Source organism: Manis pentadactyla, chromosome 9, assembly GCF_030020395.1.
Source record: "Manis pentadactyla isolate mManPen7 chromosome 9, mManPen7.hap1, whole genome shotgun sequence".
Classification (NCBI taxonomy): domain Eukaryota; kingdom Metazoa; phylum Chordata; class Mammalia; order Pholidota; family Manidae; genus Manis; species Manis pentadactyla.
Genome location: NC_080027.1, coordinates 98,947,737 through 98,965,843, shown reverse-complemented (window position 1 = coordinate 98,965,843; position 18,107 = coordinate 98,947,737). Strand labels below are relative to the sequence as shown.

The window sequence follows — 18,107 nt, the reverse complement described above, 5'->3', positions numbered from 1 at the left end:
GATCAGGTGCAGCCAAGGAGCACTTCCTGAAAAGTGGCTTTTTCTGGGGGGAGCCTAATTCCTGGGAATGGGGCACTTGACAGATTGAACACCTTGAAAAGCTCACTAGGTGGCGAAATGCCATGGAGAGCCCCCAGCCATCCTAAGTAGGTGCTCTAGGTGTTGGGGGTTCTTACAGGGAGACAGACCTACTTCCTGCACTTTGGGACTGAGGAGTAACAGACCTGGGCTGGGCTGGGCTCCAGGCAACGGGACAGCTGCTGGGGACCATGGAGGGTGGGCCCTGGCGCCCAGCACCACACGCCCATCCCTCCTCAGCTTTCATGGCCCTTCGAGAGGATCCATTATGTGTACGTACAGCTTCACACCTGCAACACTCAAAGTGGGCGGAAATTCGGCTCAGAGGTTAAGTGGCCGGCGAGTATCATTGGTCAGTGGAACCAGGATTTGGAACAAGCCAGTCTGGCCTCACAGTCCACGCTCACCCTAGTCTAAACCAAGGGCTGGCAAACCACGCTCCCTTGAAACACTGCTGCGCTGTCACTCTGTTTCTCTAGGGCTGTTTTCTGGCTGCTGGGGCAGAGGCTGGATAGCCCACAGCCAAAAGCTCCGTCCACTCACCCTTACAGAGAACTTTTGCCAAGCCTTGCTCTGAACCACAGACAGCACAATTGTCGCCTCCCAAACTGGGCATGCATTTTAACGGACCAGCACGTCCAGCAGAAACCAGTACCTGTGAATGGAAGTTACCTCAGAGTAACTAGTTGCAGCCATAGTTCAAGAGACACAGTCCAATGGGCCCCATGTTCACACAGACGTGACAATGGGGGAAGTCTGGCGGAGAGGGGCCCTGGGGTGGAGGACCCCCCAGCTGACTGCAGCAGAGCCCTGAGGGGCCCTCAGGTGGAGCCTGGCACCAGGGCAGTATAAGCAGAAGAGAACTGAAAGCCCCAAGAGAAATGAACACTCTTACTGAGCTGTGGGAGGAACTAAGAAAGTCCTAAACTAACCCCATGCCCTTCTGTAGTATGGGGGGAAGCCTGGCTGAGGCGGGGACTGGCAGAAAGCAGGATCAAAGATGATGAAAACAGCCAATCACCTTTTCTCCATCTGCAGACTTTTAATCAGGGAAAAAAAGACAAAGTACTCAATTCTAACACTTCCCTGTTTTATTGCAATACATCAAAGTCTGGTTAATAAGTGATACCAACATAAAAGAGTAGCAAGGAGTCCTTTACATTTTTTGACTATCCCACCTTAAATATTTCTGTGCAAAAGAATCCACACCGTTGTTTGGTAGCAGAGAATCTCTTATAAAGTTCCCTAAGTCACTGAGGGCATAAAACCAAACAAAATGAAAAAAGGAGTGATCAGAGGCCAAAGCGATTATCTTTTTCCCTTCCATACACACATATTTGTCAGCATTATATTCTAAACAAAAAAATGATTACACCTAGGCCATGCAAAACTGTACAATAATATTACAATGAGAAAAAATCCTAAACATTTTATAAATGGTATCACACTATCAAATAAAAAGGCAGGTCATTTTGTTTTCATGGAATTTTTTCTTTTGGTCAATCCCCATAAATGAAATGGTCTCGTGCGTGTATGGCTGCCCCAGGAGTGGGGAAATGCCGGCCAGCTGGGCAGAGCTGGGAGGGGAGACAGACACCAACTGAAGCAAGGCCCTCTTCTCTAGTGGGTCTTCCCAGAGAACTTGAATAATAGTTGTAATGAAGAAAGGGTTTAAGATGGACTCAGTGAGACATCAGGTGCTTACGAACTCAGGAGACCAGTACAAGAGACTTCCCTGTGGTGCCCAGCGGACTCGGGCAGCAGCCTCTGCCCAGTGGGTGGTGAGCTTGCCAAGCCCCACCTAGCAGTGTGTGACCACTTCAAAGGCTGGCAAACAGCCCTGCTGCAGCTGGGGGGTTTGGGATGTCTGCCCCCTGCTCTTTTCTGATACGAGTTCATATAAATGCAACCGGTCTTTCACATAAGTAGATGTGGTGATTAAGTGACAAAATTACATAATGTAACCATATGGAAGGCAGAGAGAGGCTGAGAGAAAGCCGGGAATGACAGACTGCTGTAAACGTAACAGGAATTTCAGATTCTTCCCTGAAGCTTGGGTATATGAACTGCTTGGAAAACGAAATGGATGGGGCCCTTTGTAGTGTACCTCGTGGCCTTGAGACAGCTCCCTGGGGAAGAACACAAACTCCTAAGCTTAGGGACTGGTGTGGGTGCATGTGTGTGGGCAAACACCGAGCTAAAAAAGTGATCATTTGACGAGGAGGAAGTATTTTGTTTTTGGCAAAAAGGAAAATATTTATGTGTATATATAATTTTATACACCTAAAACACATGGCTAGATTAGTCAGAATTCAAGGGTAGACAACAAATTGGCTGGACATAGATAGCACCAAATACCAACACATACAGACTAAGCCAGAAATGCTTCTCCATCTATTTTTCCTTTTCCTAGAGAAGTAAGTTCCTGCTGCCATATACTTTAAAAATACTTTCTACACAGAAAGATTGACAGCAGACAGCAGCACCTTGCCTTTTCCATGATCGGTGTTTCTGACCCTTTGAGTGATCATTTTTCCTGTTTCCCTGGAACCCACTCCCCACCTTTTCAAATCATTCCTTTCAGAACCTCACTGCCTCTTACTGAAGAGTGGGGATAAGCCCTGTGGGTTGACCGTTATCTTAGGAACCCCAACCCCAAACCCAGTGTTTCTCCCAAAGTCCTGCTGTTAGAATCTATCATATTTGGGACTGCTCCATTACAGCTAGTAGGACGACGTACTGTGGTGTGACCCACCAGACTACTACTACACGTGCAGTGATCTGGCGGCCCTACAGCCTCAGCGGCTCCCTCATCTGCCCATATGACCTACTGCAGTGGAGGCCAGGCTTCTTCAGGTTGGGGGTATTCTGATCCTAAAAGCATCCTTTAAAAAATCAGCATCTACAGGAAACAAAAGTTTACACTTGGTTGACAAAACTAGAAGCTATTGGCTTAGTGGGAGAGCGAATCCTGCCAGGGCAGCAGAGGGAGGAGGGGCAGCACTAGTCAGGCCCGGTTCGCCGTGGGCTGATTAGCGCCAGTTTCGAGGAGCTACCAGGGTCACGTGCAACAACCAAACTCAAGGTGTGACCCTCAGTATCTGGGTGGACAAAAGTGGTTTTCCAAAGGCCTAAAGATGAAGGAGATGAGAACTGTGCAGTGAATTATGACTAGAATTGTGCTGTGAATTAAGCCCGCCCAAAGTAAAATAAACTACACCTGCAGGCAGATGTTATTACTTTCACTTCTCCCTGGTAACCCTTTGCAACATAATCCCCAGGCAGGATCCTTTCTTCCCTCCCTGCTCCTGGCAGCTTTCTCCTCAGAGTAGCATCAACCAGGAAAAGGCTCAGCTCTCTGGCCAGGCTGGGAAGGCCCTCGGCTCAGAGGATGGTGTGAACACAGGCGGAACACAGGCTCGACCGCTGCCCTCAGATCAGCAACGCATGGCTCTTCCTTTGAGCTGGATCTTAAAGAGCAGAAAACCCTGTTTCTATTTCTCAGAGAAATGTAGAAATGTAGATGAGACAAATTCTCTTAAAAATGAGTCACTTTTATTTCTACCTCTTTCTCTACTTAGGTGCTTAACTGGTGAAATGACTGGAGAAATTTCTGGTTCTGCAGCTCATTTCCTCTTGGTAATTAAAACAGCAGGAATTGAAAGGAAATGTAACCAACAGCACAATGTAGCAACTGATGGAGGAAACTCAGGCCCAGGCAAGGAGGCCATGCCAGGCTACTGTCCTGCCTGCATGCTGGGGTGGGACGCGTCCTTTTCCACCGAGTGTGGGAGAATATTTGGTTAAGGCTGCTCAAGTTCTTGCACTTGAGGTTTTATATTATTTGGTAATTAAACCTTTTTTCCCCCCAGGCTTATCTGAGGAAGCTGACACCACTGTCATAACAGACAGCTCCCCAGGGAAGCCGGCTCAGCTGGGGGACAGATGCCTCATGGCAACTCAGCGAGCAGATTAGCCCAGGAAGGAAGCACTTTCGTGAGCCTTTTTATGGACCTCCAGAAGCCATGACATTCCACGTGTCCTTTCAATGGAAGGGATTGGAAGGTGGCAAAACTGCTTTTCTACATTCATCTGCAGAAGATACCAAAATATAAAAATTGAGAAGTGTGGTTCAAATTCTACTAATAGAAAAATGTCTTGAAGTAAATATGCCTTTTGATCATGCTGCTGAAGAGGCTTTCCATGTTAAAAGTCTGTGCCAGGCCACACTCCAAACTAAGGAAGCCAAAGTCTCTGAGAGTTGTTCTAAAGCTCCTGGGTAACTGTGACCTCAGCCGGTTTGAGAACTGGTGCTAAAGGGAACTCTGATTCCTCTCGCTCTCCCTCTATGAATGCCTGCAAGTGTCAGCCAGAGGCCTTCCTACCCTTTAAATTACTTGTCTGAGGACAGACAAGAAAACAACACATCTCTTTAAATTAAATGATCTCTCATATATGCATCCATCTTTTGCTGAATACAAGATACTTTTTTTTTACTATATACATTCAATATTTAACTACTTTTGTGTATTTAAACTCTGTATTGTAGTAAAATACGCAGTTTTAGTTACTAAGGATTTACTGGCACCGATCAGGCGGTCATTCACTGCAGGTGCTGAGTGAGAGCTGGGTGTGCCGCGCTGGGACGACAGGACCCCAGGTGGTATCTCAGGACTGAGATTCTACAGTGAAAACAAAGTCTGCCTGATCTTGTTCTTATCACTTACATTTGTGGGATCTGTGTACTTAGGCTACCTTCCGGGGAGGGAGGGGTGTAAAATAGCATGGAGAGTCACTCTCGTGTACGGAACGGAATCAGTATGAATCTAAGCTGTGGGATGGAAGTGTGCCTTTACGGCTGCTGCTGTAAGTGGAGGGGTGTGGGTCACGGGATCTGAGAGTCACAGAGTCAGAGTCAGAACTCCTGAACCCCCACCCTGGGGCTGCTGCCAGCCCTGTGCTTCCAGGCAGAGGCGGAGGGGGTGAGGAAAGGAGAGCAGGGTGGGGAGCCAGCGGGGAAGGGCTCTCATCAGGCGTGAGCACTGAGGCAGTTCAGGGGTCCCAGCTCCCGCGGTCAGTGCTCTCCAAAGAGAGGCTCTTGGTCTTCTGGGGTGACACGGGGCTGGGCGGGCTGCTCAGGTTGGAGCTGTTGGAAGCGGTGGAATGCCTCGGGGAATCAGAGTCCTGAAAGGCCCAAAGAAAGACATTAGTAAGAAGCAGAGGGCAGGAGGGCTCAGGTCCCCGTGGGTCCCCTTCAGCCACTCTGACCATACGATTTTTCTACTGTCAGCGTGAAGCCCTTCTTCTGAGCTTAGAGTAAGAGGCACAGAATAAGACCAATGCTCATTGTCCTTTTGCTGGGCTTTAGAAATGTAGGTCATTTTCACACAAAAGCTATTAGAAGTCTGAACACCTCCAGCAGGCAACACTTCAGTTTGCAACACAAGACGGGCTTTGGCGCTGCCGGCATGGCGACCCCTGCCGCAGCTCAGCTCAAGGGGCGGGACTACGTCGGTAAGGTCACAGTCTCTGACACAGGGCCCTCCAGAGCCCTGCCCTCGGCACAGCTGCTGCCCACGCCCCACTCACCTCTCCGTCACAGTCCCTCGCCGGCGCATCACTCCCCTGGTCCATGCCTCCCGAAGACAGTGAGCCCTCGGACGGGGAGGGCACGGGCTGCCACTTCGCGCTGTAGCTTCCTCCAGAGAATTCTCTCTTTAATGCGCTGCCGTTCTGTGCAGATGACCCTACAGTACATCATTCAGGTACAGCTTTATACATGCAGAGGGGGACGGTCCTTCAGCAGGTGTACAGACTGCCAACAGGACAAACCATCCCTCCTGCTGCCTTGGGGTCATCCTTCTTGGCTCAGAGCCCTTCACTGGTGGGTGGTGAGGCCAGCCACTTTGGCACCCAAGCTCCCAGAGCCCAGCTACCTCATGCAGCTCTTCCTGCTCCAGTCCCACCATCTAGATGCCAGGTGAGTGGGCAGCACTCAAGGCTGCCCTATTTGCACTGAGTGGCCGTTCTGGACAGCCTTGCTTGCAGGCAGGACAGGTCCCACAGAATCAGTCCTGCAAGTCCGCCCATGTGCCCCCCAGCATCTGTCACCACCTCTGTCGGCATGTGTGGCGTTGTGTTATTACTGTGTGCCTGCCATGCTCCCCACGGGTGGATGGCCTTTGCTTCCCCAGGCCTAGCACAGGACCTGGTGCACAGCAGGTGGTCAAACACACAAGCTGAACCAGGAAGTGCAGCAGCACAGGTCCCACAAATAAAGGTGGCTACACATGATGCACGACTATCACTTAACTTTTAGAGAATTCTCATAAAAAACAAAACGTAAGAGAAGCATTTGCATTCACATGGTTTGCCTAAGTTGCAAAGATGAGGTGAGCTGCTTTAAAGTCACACTGTTGAGGTTCTTAGAGTGGGGACATAAAGGGCCAGTACCCTTCAGTGAAGAAAGAGGGTGACCAAATCCTTGGAAATGTTAGGGTAACGTTTTAAAGTTATTAGCATGCCTACTGTCCTTTACTTTGTGCTTAAAAAATGTTCTGATCTTGCCGAGCTTCAGTATTAAGATATCAGTTAAAGAGGGACTACCACCTTCTGCAGTTGAGTTTTGGTACAACTATTTAAGATACAGATTATGATAGTTTCAACCTTTTGCTGGCTCAATAAAACCCAGTTTAGTTTCTTACACTAACAATTCAATGAAAATGTCAACACATGATATGTAAAGCATATGCACCCAGTGGCCATTGAAGTACAGAAGTCTTCATCAATACACTGCATAGGAGCCTGCCTGGCAGAGACCCGCCCAGGGTCCTGGGAAGCTTCTTTCCAGGTGCTTCTTTGTTGTGGTCAGAACTGTGCCTACATTTCCCTGTCACCATGATGGCCTTACTGCAGAGGCTACCAGTGCCTGAGGTACGCTCTGTATGCTAGCCCAGAAAACCCAATGCCTGGGCCCCATCCCAGACCAATGATAGCAGAATTTCTGATGTCACATTTACAAGCTCTCCTGACAACTGCAGAATGCATCTCAGGGGAAGGACCACTGGACCCCCCAGCACTCCATCCAGGCTTTAGGCGTGACCTTCCTCGGGTGCGCGTGGATTCCCACTTGCTGGTGTCCCTTTGGAACATATTATTCTGTGGTGTGGCTCTTCTGTCTCCTTAGACTATAACCGATTTAAAGGCATAAATCATCTTCAATACCATGCCTAATCTAGTGCGCACAACAAAAACTGTGGTGTAAGTCACTATTTTCTAGTTCTGTGGTTCTGAACATTAGATCCAAACTGCAGAGGCTTCTGCCTGCCGACCTTGTCACTTCAAATAGGCATCCCTCTTCCTGAGCCCGCGGGAGTGCTGTCGGAGGCACTCTAAATGGCAGGCGCCTTTACAATCCCTGGGGTGGCCTTTCTCTCACCTCTGCACACAGCTGAACCAAGACTCTGAGGAAGCCCGACCTGATCACTGGTGACAGCGTGAAGCAGCCGGGGCTGCAGCCTGTCCTGCGGTACTGCCAACGGTGGCAGGCCTCCCACCGCACTCCTGGGGAGATGGCCCGCCTGGCCTGGTGGGCTCTGTATTTCAGGTATTTTCTTTATCTGCAATTACCTGCAATGTCATAAATTACAGAAAGACTGCAGCTTCCATCTCTTGGACTTGCAGGTCACTTGCTCTGGGGGAAGCTAGAGGCATTTCACGAGGACGCTCAGGCCCAAATCAGGCAGAAAGGCCTCCAACTGAGTTGGCAAGAAGCTGAGGCCTGCCAACGGCCACATGGGTGACCGGGAGAGGGTTCTGAGTCACAGTCAGACCGCGGCAGTGGGACTACCACCTTCTGCAAAATCCTGAGCTGGAATCACTGCCAAGCTGCTTCCAGGCCCCCGGCTGTCCTAGACGGTGAGGATAATAAACGTTTGTTGTTTTAATCTTCTCAGTTCTGGGGTAATTTATTCCATAGCAAGAGGTTACCACCGCCTCACCATTCACCTTTCCTCTGCCAGAGCCTAAAAACAACAGCGGGGCAAAGAGAGGACGCTGCTGTCAATGCCGGATGAACAATAGGTGGAGGAGGAAACCCGGCCTGCGGCAGAGGCTCCTACACATATTGGGCCTCACATGTACATTTTTTTTGACCACTGACTTTTAAATGTGAAACTGGATTTAGTGCAATCAGTTTCTCTTTGAGATCAGTGGTAGGGAAGTGAAGAGAGGTTTTGCTCCACTTACAACTGACATATTTTGGGGCTGCAGTGACATTGGCACAAGCAGGTTACACTTCCTCTGGTCTTTAAGCGTCACACTCCTTTTGAGAGTGGCAGAAAAGTAGCCCTTGGTTAAGAACAGTTTTCCTCAAACCAGAAGCTGCAATGATCATTTGATCATCTACCTCACTGCTTATAATCCAGGAACTACCACCGATCTCAGTGAATTCAAGGAGACTACATTTCTGGTCTGGTTCTATTCAGGTAAACAGACCCTTCTAACACACCTTTCTGCTCCCTCCTCCCCTGAAGTTGTACTGGGCTAGCAGCTGACACCAGCCCAACACGGCGTTTCCTCCATGGTCCCTCGGCTCAGGGCTCTGCACAGAAGTGTAAGAAGAGATGCTGCAGGTCAGGATGAAGAGAGAGGCTGATGAAGACTGTGGCCACCTGAAATGAGGTACTTGGTCCTACAGGAATCTACCCCCTGTGCCTTAGCAGAAACATCCATATAATGGGTCCTTGAAATGTTACTGATGAATGCTGAATGTTACCGTGCTTTTGAGGCAAAAGGGGATATTCTTGAACCTGTACTAGCTCTTTCAGTTAACCAAACATGCTAATATCTTCCTACCTTGGGACCTTTGCACATGCCTGTGCACCCTCCAGCCTCTCTTGAACCAGCATGTCAGCCCACTCCTGTTCAAGAGGGAAGCCCAGGAGTATCGCTAACTCATCCCCCTCCCTCCCTTTCCCAGACTAACTCTGTCCAGGTCTTACTGTTTCTACCTCTGAAAACACACCTGGAGACAATCTCCTCTGCCCTGTTCTGGTCTTCTCCACACCTTCTGGCCTCATCAGCTCCCACTGCTTGCTTCCCCCTCTGCCCTGTAACCCACTCTCCACTTGGCAGCTGGAGGGATCCTTTTAAGAATGTAAATTGGTTAACAGTCCTACCCTACTTAAAACTCTTTAGAAGTTTTCTGTGTTTTTTTTTTCAATCCCTTTCACCTCACCCACCATACCCCCTCGACCATGGTAACCACCAGTCACTTCTCAGTGTCTGTGGATCTACTGCTGTTTTGTTGTTGTTGTTTTTTAGATTTGGTATTTGTCTTTCTTCATCTGGCTTATTTCACTGATTATAATACCCTCTAGTTTCATCCGTGTTGTCACAAATGGCAGGATTTTTCTTTTTTATGGCTGAATGATACTCCATTGTGTAAATGTCCCACATCCTCTTTATCCATTCATCTACCGATGGACACTTTGGTTTCTTCCATATCTTGGTTGTTGTAAATAATAATATGGCAATAAACATAGGGGTGCAGTTCTCTTTTCAAATCAGGGATTTTGGTTTCTTTGGGTAAATGCCTACAAATGGACTTACTGAGTCATGTGGTATTTCTTTTTAGTTTTTGAGGAACCTCCATGCTGTTTCCCATAGTGGCTGCATCAATTTACATTCTCACTGACAGTGTAAGAGGGTTCCCTTTTCTCCACATCCTTGCCAACACTTTTTATTTCTTGTCTTTTGGGCATTCTAACTAGGTGTGAGGTGATACCTCATTGTGGTTTTGACTTGCATTTCCCTGATGATTAGCAATGTGGAGCATCTTTTCATGTGCCTGTTGGTCATCTGTGTCTTCTTTGGAAAAATATTTATTCTGATCCTCTGCCCATTTTTTAATTGGGTTATTTTTCTGGTGTTGAATTATATCAGTTCTTTACATTATTTTGGATGTTAGACTCTTATCAGATGTATCACTTGAATCAAATATAATTCTCCCATACTCTAGATTAGCTTTTCATTGTGTTGATGGGTTTCCTTTGCTGTACAGAAGCTTTTTAGTTTGATGTAGTTCCATTTGTTTATTTTTGCTTTTGTTTCCCTTGCCCAGGGAGATGTATCAAGAAAAAAATTACTCATGCTTATGTTCAAGAAGTTTTTGCTTATGTTTTCTTATGAGAATTTTATGGTTTCATGTCTTATATTTAGGTCTTTAATCCATTTCGAGTTTACTTTTGTGTGTGGTGTAAGACAGTGATCCAGTTTCATTCTCTTGAATGGAACTGTCCAGTTTTCCCAACATCATTTATTGAAGAGACTATCTTTTCCCCACTGTATATTCTTGCCTCCTCTGTCACATATTGACTATATATGCGTGAATTTATTTCTGGGCTTTCTGTTCTGTTCCATTGATCTTTGTGTCTGTTCTTGTTACCATACCAGTTTAGTCACTGTAGCTTTGTAGTATAGCTTAAAATCAGGGAGTGTGAGTTGTGTTGCATTTTAATAAAATACAAAATGCCTTGCTGCCTTGGTCTCCAAGTCTCTGTCTGATCTGACTCTTGCCTACCTCTTGTACTTTATTTTTTGGCACTCCCTGACCTACCATGTAGCCACAATGGCCTTCTTTCAGTTAATGAAACATGACGTAAACTTGATTTCACTCCTAGGAAGGTCATGTGACTTCTCACACCCCAACAGCTACCCCTTGTTATTCTCTATTGTTGTGCCCTTCTGAGTATTATTTATGAGAGGACTCCATGACCAATGGCATGACGCTTACTAGGCATTACCCCAAAGGGTCTGAGACACTGAAGCTGCCCGATAATACACACAGACTCCCTGAGTGGGAAGGGACTGTGCATCAGCCCAGAGGACTTGCAGGTACAGGCACCACCTTGTCATGGACATGCCTCCTGGCAGCCGGTCCACTTACTTGCTGATAGGCCACTGCTGGCGCTCATGGAGCGACCAGGCTCAGGGCGGGATTTGGTGATAGATGGAATACTGACAGAGCCACTGAATACTGCCCGACTTTCCTGAGGCCGAGGGTTCTAAAGACAAAGGAGAAAAAAATTTTTCAACCAGAGAGAAGCTGACTTTCTGCAGAGATGTCTATTTTTCACTGTAATTTCAGGAAATAAAATTATCTTGACCAAAGTGATAAAGTCTCCCCACCCAAGGTAAGTGCTTATCCTCATACTCACTGTGATACTTACCAACAAATAAGAGTTCTGCTTGTTGTGGGAACAGTAAGTTACATGGTTAGAAGGAACAGTGATATGTAGAATTACATGGATGTTTGCAGGTTACTGAACAAAGCTTTTACTATGTGTGAAATTTTTATTTGCTTAGGATAACTCAGTGGCCAGATAAGCCCATTTGGGAGGAAAGTCCATTGAAAGTACATTCCTCTCAAGTCAATATTTTATTGGTGTGATACTGATCGAGCTGTTTGCCAGTGACCCTCGATTGCCAGGCTGCCCACGACCTGACACAGAGTAGACAGTACTATGAGCTGTAAATATGACATTTGCAACAATCACAGCCTGGGTGAAGTGACTTAACTTGGGAATACTGGTCTGAGAAGTTTTACATCTAATTACCGAATGATTTTGTGTCCGATGTAGGAAAATGGGCCATACAGTGTCTTGAAAGTCATACGCACCTAGAAAGGTGGTGGTAGGATGAGCTGTCTGAACATGGCCGAGATTAGAAAGCACTTGGCCTCCTTGATGGGCCCAAATTTTTCGGACCAGAAGAAGGGGTGTTGGGGCTGACACCTGACCTGGGAAAAAGTTACAGCAAAACAACTAACAGGCCCAAAGTTAGCAACTAGAAAACACATGCTAATATCTCCTGGGAAACACCAAATCATGTATTTTGAAGAATCACACATAGTGAAAGTTGACTGGGAGGCTGGTCCCAAATTCAACCACTACCATTTTGATTCATCACATTTGCAAATTCCATGTAATTCTTAGTATGTTATTTGTTTAAAGCAAATTCTTTTTTTCTTTAAGAAAACAAAAAATTTAAAACTCAAAGTCAGTGCTAGCATGTCAACATTCTCGCAAACAGGAGCAGCTCTGTAAGACACCAGCTACATGCACATAATACAGCGAAGGAGAGCTCAAGAGAGGCAGGACTATCAGTTTCAACCTTTACATCTTCATTGTTTTGCTATAAATCCTAAAATACCTTGATTTTGTCCTTCTCTATAAAACTACTCTAGAATAAATGGCAAAAATTAAGCCTGTAAAAATATACCAGTTTAGTAACACTGAATGTTGAAGTAATAAAAGAATGGTACATAGAAGATAAGTTTTATAAATGGTTATTATTCATTCAGCTGAAGTTTAACTTCACTATAAAGAGACATAAAACCTAAGCTGCTAGTTCTTTTCGTGTACAAATATGTACAAATATGCTGAAGCTCAGGGTACAACCTGCCCTGATGACAGTGTTTCTACTTATAGATGAGTTTTCTATTTCTACTGTAGATAAGCAACATTTCCACCAACTTTCTTATGAAAAATTTGACTGAATAATTTACGTAACATTCCTCTGGAATCCATTTCCTGAAATCTGTCACCAAGCAAACTAAGACTTATTTTCGTCATAAACTTATTTTGTCAAGTAGGATATTTAAATGACATTGCAGTGTAATGTCACTGATAATGAAATTTAAAACATCATAATTTAGAGTAATTTTTTAATACAAACAAAAATTAAAAAATTAACTTCTCACCCTATAGTTTTCTTATTGGAAAGCTGCTTTACTATACTATTTTTCTAAGTCAGAAGGCACTTTGGGAAATGGGTTTGCATGATATGATCCAAATATTTTATTGTCTGCAAAACGAACTTGAGAAAATGTTCCCCTGAGGTTAGTGCAAACATATTATTTCTTGATGGAAGTATGGCTATTCAGCTCTACGGCCACCGACTCTCATGCCACAGCAAAGCCACTGGCTGAGTGGAAAGGCCCACAGCAGGTGCCACAGCCCTCAGAATGTGGCACACTTTGTTTTTTTCTGACTTAGCTTTCACATCTTGGATCCTGGTTGGAATTAAAGGCATATCAGCAACTCAAAGACTAGTAAGATTACCCTCTTTCTGTAATTTTTCCTGTTACTCATTAATATGATTATATCTTTTACTTTGGAGATATTTAAGCTTTTCAAGGAGTTTACTGTAGTAGGCAGCCTGGGGCTGGGCCCTACTGCAGACTTTACCTTAACTCCATATGAAAACATTTCTCTGAATTCAACTGGCTCTAGAGTAACAAGCTATAAAAAATTCAGAAATGCTGGGATCCCTTTTTCATTTGTTTTAACAGAATAAAGACCCACACAGGGTCTCTGATGGTATCTGTAAAGGAAAATACCATGATGGGAATATCTTTCATGAAACACAGAAAAACCTCCAACTCTTTCAAAAATAAAACTGAAATCCTCCCCAGTCCTCATCTTTTTCCTCAAAATTAGAAACCAAATAGAACTTGAAGAAAGAGAAGAAAGAACAGAAGTTTGGTGAAAGAGAAACAGGCCAAAGGAAACATTCACAAATGTGCCGCCTTGGCGGTGTTACTCAGAAGCCAGGCATGAGATCCACACGTGGTTAGTCAGTTAACACCTGACTTGGCTGTTCATACCCTCAGAGTCATAAAGCTTGGTGTACCGGGGACAGAGCGCAGAGACGGGGGAGACCCAGGGTTTATGGAATCAGGAGAGAGAAACTGTTCAGCAGAATTAACAGTCATGTGATAGATGTGCTCAAAGTTGATCGGAGAGGAGATCAGACCGCAGTGATGATGAGGGGACGGACCAGGGAAACCCGGCTACCAAAACGACAGGAAGAAGAAGAGGTATGAGGCGATGACCATGGAGACAACATGCTCATAGAAGAAATCTCACATCAGAACTGAACCCTTCATGAAATACTTTTAGGCCTTAGAAAGTTAACTTTTGTAATCTTTTTGCCAGTTACTTAAATAGCTGACTTGCAAAATAAGATAATTTACTTCAAAAATTACTCTCTTTTATTACCATCAAGTGAGTAGAAACTGGACTTCCAGAGATGCAAGGAGACTTTCAGAGTTTAGTTCAGTATTTTTTTAAAAATGTGATTTAATCAAACATGGCAAAACTGTACCAAAAACAATAAAGACAGAAAAAGCAAAAAATAGTTAAAAGAACAAGTAAACATAGGTCCAGCCTCACTAGAAGTGCCACGAAAACCATTTCTTTAGAAACCTAAAACTGTGTTCTAGTCTTTATAGATGGGTGATGTGTTTGTTTTTACTAATCTTATTTTCTTATAATAAAAACAGTGAGTAACTGTGGAATATACCAGTTACTGGTTTACCGTAGCAGCCCAAACTCACCTCCACACAGACACCCAAAGCACACGTCTGCTTTTAACACGGGGAAATCTTCAGGTCAATTTTCGGGTGTATTAAAAAAAATGAAATGTAATACTAAAGATAAAGAAAAAAGCTTTTGGAGCCAAGGACTCCAGTTTTTCAGACAAAATGACTTCTGAATATTTGGGATTATCTCTCAGCATCTAGTCACCTCCCTAATTCCCTAGTGGGAATTTTCAAGGTTCAGTTCTTGAACTATGTTGTTTATTAGAAGGCAGAGGGGCAATGGGTTGTGGGAGAAAATGGTGACTGAATTTATGTTCTGTGAGTTGAGATGAGCTTGCTTTGTTAAACAAAATCTGGTAAATTATGTAGGCTTAACAGAAAGCCTCCTACATAAGATACTGTTTTAAATTTAGAGATCTGCATAAAATCAGTACTTCCTGATATTATTTCTAAAAAGAAAAAAAACTACTGGTGTAAATTTAACTGACTTAAAGAAGCAAAATTACTTCTTAAAGCTCTAATAGGTCTTTCAGTTAGAAATTTTATCTTTATTAACAACTTTAGGAATGGGTAAAGGGCTAGGAAAAATGTTATAAATATATATTTATATTATTACACAATATAAATATAATTTATGTAAAAGTTTTATAAATATGAATGTTAAAAATAAATCTTCTGAAGGTAAAATATTCTTGCATTCAACTGAAAAAAAATTTGTCCTTTATTATTAGCATCCACTATGAGAAAAGGTAACTGACAAAAAGAACTCAGGAAAACTAATACAATATGTACTTCTAAGATGTACATGCTCTTTTACATTAATTGCTTATATTCTCTTAGCTCATGAAGATACACACTGAAAGGTTCATATCTGGTAAGGAGAAAAAGGGAAAAAAAATGACCCTTTCCCTTATCACCTCTTCCACATCATGAGGCAAATAACCATATTCAGTTATCATTTTGGTACAAAGGAGACAGAATTAAGCTTCTAAAGACATCCAATAAACTCTCTAAACTTGTAAGTATTTCATAGGAAAGGAATACTGACTTGAATAATGTCTGGGATACATGCTCTTTGAGTGGATGACAACAGGTAGCTTTGGCATTTGAAAGCTCTTCTTGTATATGTTAACATTAGATGAATTTATTTCATCTTAATTTTTGGAAATGGTTCATTTAATATAGGTAATTCCATTTCAGTGGGAACAACACATTAAAATCTGAGATTATATTTAAATACCACAGGCTTTTCAATAAACATATGTATACATACACTCATATATATACACACACATACAGGTATAGACATGCATATTAGTATTTTTTTTCAGACATGCATATTATTGTGCTGTTTACCAAGTCTACTACAACACAAGCATGATTTTGGGCAGACAGTATAGCAAAAATATTTGTTAGGTGACTAAATGGATGCCTAGAAACAGTCCCAGATTGTACGTCTCTTGCTAGTGAAAGGAAGAAAGTCAGATGAAAATAAAATCAGACTTTGGAGTGCAGGGATTTAGACACATACAATCTTTGATGCAAATCTACATGAACAGGTGAAGAAACAGATTAAAAAATTTACACCAACTTCTCGTCCTGAGAACGCAAAAGTGCTTCTATGGTAAGAAACCTTGAAAGGAATGGAGGAGCATTAACAACTGCATTGCGTGCAGGGCAAAAAGGCACTTGAGTTACTGACAAAAAGAACCAGCAAGGCGATCATGGGCTGACAAAATCAGTGATGACAAACACCAAACATCAGGAGGTCTAATGGGGATGAGCAGCCAGTACAGAAGGCCCTGCATCATGGGGTCAGGTGGAGAATGACTCTTTGGGGAGTGCCATCTGAACTTATTTTGCTCAGTAATAAAGATAATTTATTTTAAATAAGAAAAGAGAGATTTCTTTTAAGTGGCGGGAGGGTGAGGGGAAAAAAGCAGAGTAAGGAGGGGTGCTTGGATATAAAAGCTCTTATGATGTTGGAAATTTGACATTTTGCTTCAGTATGCTTATTTGAAGGGTGTGTAGTGAGCAACTGCTATTGTGTATGAAGGTCTGAAGAATTCTGGAACATAAGCACATTTAGTTTTTCACCTGATGCAGGAGAATACCACACAGAGGAATATTCTGTTACATCCTGAAACTATTTCACCTTAAGGAAAATACTGTAATATGTGGAGTGTAATAGAATTAATAGAAACATTTTTCTGTAATTCTTATGTTGTTGGAATATATGAGAGGAAAACTATAGTCTTTTTTTTTGTACCAGAAAAAACGAAGCAAAAGTGAAAGGAAATTTTAACTACTGAAGTCATTTTGTATTTGTTGATGTGTTGTTCTATAAAACATGTAGTGTTTGAAATCTGTATCCCTCTCTCTCTCCAAAATGCTAACTACATATCAGGTGTTAAAAACTATTTACTAACTAAATTTCAAAAGGTTTCATTAAAATACTACATAACAATTTGATCTATCAAATATAAGCTAAAATATATTCAAATTTCAACTGTTCATCAAAATAAAAAAAAGTGCTCTCTCTTAAGGTGCTTTGTACCTAACATGGTAACTTTCATAAGGAAAATGACAGAGGCTTTGAACTATACGGTTATATTATGTTTACTTTTGGGGATAAAGGAAAACCGGACTGGGGACTTTAAACAAATGTTCATAATGGGGAAAAATGGAGAGAAATCTGAAATCTTCATTCCCAGGCAAAAGCTGAAGAAATAGTATAGCTTTTAAATATGAAATAGGTAAGTATAAACAGTTCAATATTTAACATGTGCAGCTTTAGATTTTTTTACTTAGTTTTAATGACTAATCAAGATTAGCTGTGATCTTTTTTGCCTATTTTATTTACATTTATCCAGAATAGCTATAAAAATCCCAAGTCTATATGATTATTGTGAATGACTGGAACTCCTTAAAGGGGGGAATAGTATTATAACCATATAATTAGTGTCTTGATGATGATGAAAAACTGTAACAGTAAGAATGTCACATTCATTCATACACAGGGGCAACTAGTTAGTCAGAATATTTACACGAGGGTCTCAGACTCCAATGAATGTAATTCTTTTGTTCGTCCCATGCAATAAAAGAAAGCCACCTTTAAAAGCTTTCCTTTAAAAAAAAAAATTGACTGCACATTAAACTGTATTGCCTATTACTTTGTCTGTCGTATACTCTATCATAGGTAGAGTTAGTAATGAGGGTAATGAAGACAGACTTCCTTAGAAAGAGCTTTGGGTCAAGATTCACAAATCTGGATGCTGTTGCCACTGATCCAAAGGGTCCTGTTAAAGTTTCAATGGTTTGCTGAGAGTATTATGATGCTCAAATGTTAAGTGTAAACAGAACCTGGATAATTAGCTAATTCCACTAATATTCTTAATCTCAACACAATGGCCCAAGAATCCAATCTTCATTTTGTTTAAAAAAACAAGTTTTCTTATGTTGTACTTTTTTTATGTGAGACTGACCAGGCAACATGTCTGTAACAGGGGAAAGGAAAAAGATATAATTTCACAATTAGATGAGAGATGTGACCATTAATGATGACCAAGCTAACCTGGTTCTCTGGAGGAAACAAAAGGGGCAAATATCTGTACTGAACTGCTAAAACATAGTGAAAACTTAG

At 43.0% G+C, this 18,107-nt stretch overlaps 1 protein-coding gene across 13 annotated transcripts in view; it reads right to left on the bottom strand.

Annotated features, from left to right (window-relative positions):
- Window positions 1–1,151: 1,151 nt before the first annotated feature.
- The window catches only part of CDC42BPA (CDC42 binding protein kinase alpha), a 303,926-nt gene continuing 286,970 nt past the window's right edge, over window positions 1,152–18,107 (bottom strand). For 7 of the 13 annotated variants that reach the window (XM_036918407.2, XM_057507866.1, XM_036918400.2 and 4 more), the window contains 4 exons: window positions 13,748–13,933; window positions 11,027–11,144; window positions 5,668–5,825; window positions 1,152–5,262 (listed from right to left, as the gene is read on the bottom strand). In XM_036918407.2, the coding sequence (XP_036774302.1) occupies window positions 5,131–5,262; window positions 5,668–5,825; window positions 11,027–11,144; window positions 13,748–13,933 (594 nt within the window). In that variant the 3' untranslated portion in view covers window positions 1,152–5,130. The remainder of the gene's footprint in view (window positions 5,263–5,667; window positions 5,826–11,026; window positions 11,145–13,747; window positions 13,934–18,107) is intronic. The other 6 variants (XM_036918413.2, XM_057507867.1, XM_036918405.2 and 3 more) reach the window with 1 other exon arrangement.